The sequence below is a fragment of the Prunus persica genome, chromosome G8 (genome assembly GCF_000346465.2).
Source record: "Prunus persica cultivar Lovell chromosome G8, Prunus_persica_NCBIv2, whole genome shotgun sequence".
Taxonomy (NCBI): Eukaryota; Viridiplantae; Streptophyta; class Magnoliopsida; order Rosales; family Rosaceae; genus Prunus; species Prunus persica.
Genome location: NC_034016.1, coordinates 16,510,342 through 16,512,460, shown reverse-complemented (window position 1 = coordinate 16,512,460; position 2,119 = coordinate 16,510,342). Strand labels below are relative to the sequence as shown.

Genomic DNA, 2,119 nt, shown 5'->3' with positions numbered 1-2,119 from the left:
AGCAAGGATGTCTTCATATACGCAAAAGAAGTGAACAAAGTACATATATAGATAACAAAATAATAGTAAAACAAACATGACACATGCATATATATGGATTATGACCATATACCAAACAACAGAAATTAAACACACAATAACAAGTACATATATAGATAACAAAATATGGAAAGTAAAAACTGTGGCTGTGGCTAATAAGTAATTAATATCAGCATCATCATCATCTTGGAGAGATCAATCTTCAGAAGAAGCGTCCATATCCAGGATTCCATGCATGGGGGGGAAGATGAGGAGGCATAACATGATTTCCATTGAACCCAACATTGGGATGACTGGAACTACTCCCCACAAAGAATTGGCTAGGGTTTGTGTTTTGAATCAAAACCCTATCAGCCTGTCTGGCCACATTCTTCTTCAGCTCCTCAAGAGAGGTCTTGAGCTGCTCCAGCTGTGACATCTCCATCCCTTCCAATGGCCCCTCCCACCAGCATTGAGCCTGAGTCACCTTCTTCACCTGGTTCAGCTCATCCCCACGCTTCTTCTCAACCTCGAGTTGATTCGAGATCTGAGTCAACTCGCCGTTGAGCTCACGCACATTGGCATTGCGGTGAGCCTCAATGAGCTGCATTGTGCCGGAGTTTTGGTGGTGATGGTGATGAGGCGGGTTTCGAGAAAGGTACCGATCAATGAGAGTCTCCACGCAGGGGTGACCGAAGGAAAAGACCTTTCGCCCCGGGGAGAAGACGATGATGGCCACCTCAGCACCACACAAAGTGCAAAGCTCACTGGCCTTCTTGAAGAGACCAGACCTGCGCTTTGAGAAGGTCACTTGGAGGTTGCTCTCATTGGCCATCTTGACCATCTCCACCTTTTGCCTACCCTTGCTCTTCCTCGCCATGGCTAAAATCAAGCAAAGAAAACTCTTTTGATGATTATTAGAATCTAATCACCAAGCAAAGAGACAAAGATTGAGACAAATGGGGTTGTTTTATATTGTTTGGGATAGGGATCAGGGAAGGGGACTGGGTATATATTAGGGTTTATACATAGAAATTCACTTTTATGGTAAAAAATCATATTTTTGGATCTGATGAGTGAACCACGATATGTGTCTTATGAGTACTGGCAATTACCAATATATTGGTCATAATAATTTGTGGCAAGTATACCTCATCTGTCACATAATGTATTTTAATATTGCATTTGATCTAAAAAGGTAGTCATTTAGCATTACTTGGAAACTTGTTGGGTTATAGGTCTACAAATTACTATAATTTGCTGTCAATATTTTTACCTCTTTGCATGTAGTTACTGATATACCAGTTTGGGAGAATTTGGAATATTTTTCTCTTAGCATACATGGTATGCACCTCATGAATTTTATTCACCCTTGACCTGTTACAACCCTTCTTATTATTTATCGATGCGAGAGACAACACATACATACATGCATGCATAAGAAAAAATATAATAAATCGCTAGATTCATATTTCTCTCATAAAATTATCTTGTGTCTACGTTATCAATTTGAATTATTGAAATAAAATTCTTTTTAATTTTAAGGCTCAAATTGATAGTTCGACAATATAACATACAAGATATCTATGATTAGATAGCATAATCACATGTACATAATCCTTTTATCTCTTTAGTTTTAATGTGTTCAATATGTTATAGGTCGGATTTGGAATTCCAAACAAGCAGCATTGGCAAGAATACTACAAGCCAAGAAAATCTTGAAATCCTACTTTAATTTGCTTAAGTTGCATGCTTGGTGTGTATGCAAATGACAAATTAATCACAATAGTCCTGTATAAATTAAGGATAAGTAATATGGGGTAGAAATATATAAAACCTTCATCTCACATCATTTTTCTGATAATTATTAGATTAAATCATACATACAAACAAAAAGGAGAAAGAAAACAATTCAAAGGAAAAGAAAACGGGGTAGCTAACTAGTTTATGTGGCCAGTTTCTAGATCAATTATGGTTGAGATATCATCATAATTAGGTCTAGATATGCATAACATAGGCTTTGTCCCATATATGATGTGGAATTATATAATTTCTAGATCATGTGTGCTCGTAAAAAGTTCGGAGGTTTTTCTTAGTTTGA

General features: G+C 37.2%; 1 protein-coding gene across 1 annotated transcript; it reads right to left on the bottom strand.

Moving 5' to 3' along the window:
• On the bottom strand, positions 242–898 carry LOC18768967 (agamous-like MADS-box protein AGL62). Its single transcript, XM_007199332.1, has one exon. The coding sequence runs from the start codon at positions 896–898 to the stop codon at positions 242–244; it is 657 nt and encodes a 218-aa protein (XP_007199394.1).

Bases quoted from the DNA above. Each gene is read 5' to 3' on its own strand.
- LOC18768967 (XM_007199332.1), bottom strand. From the start codon at position 898: ATGGCGAGGAAGAGCAAGGGTAGGCAAAAGGTGGAGATGGTCAAGATG.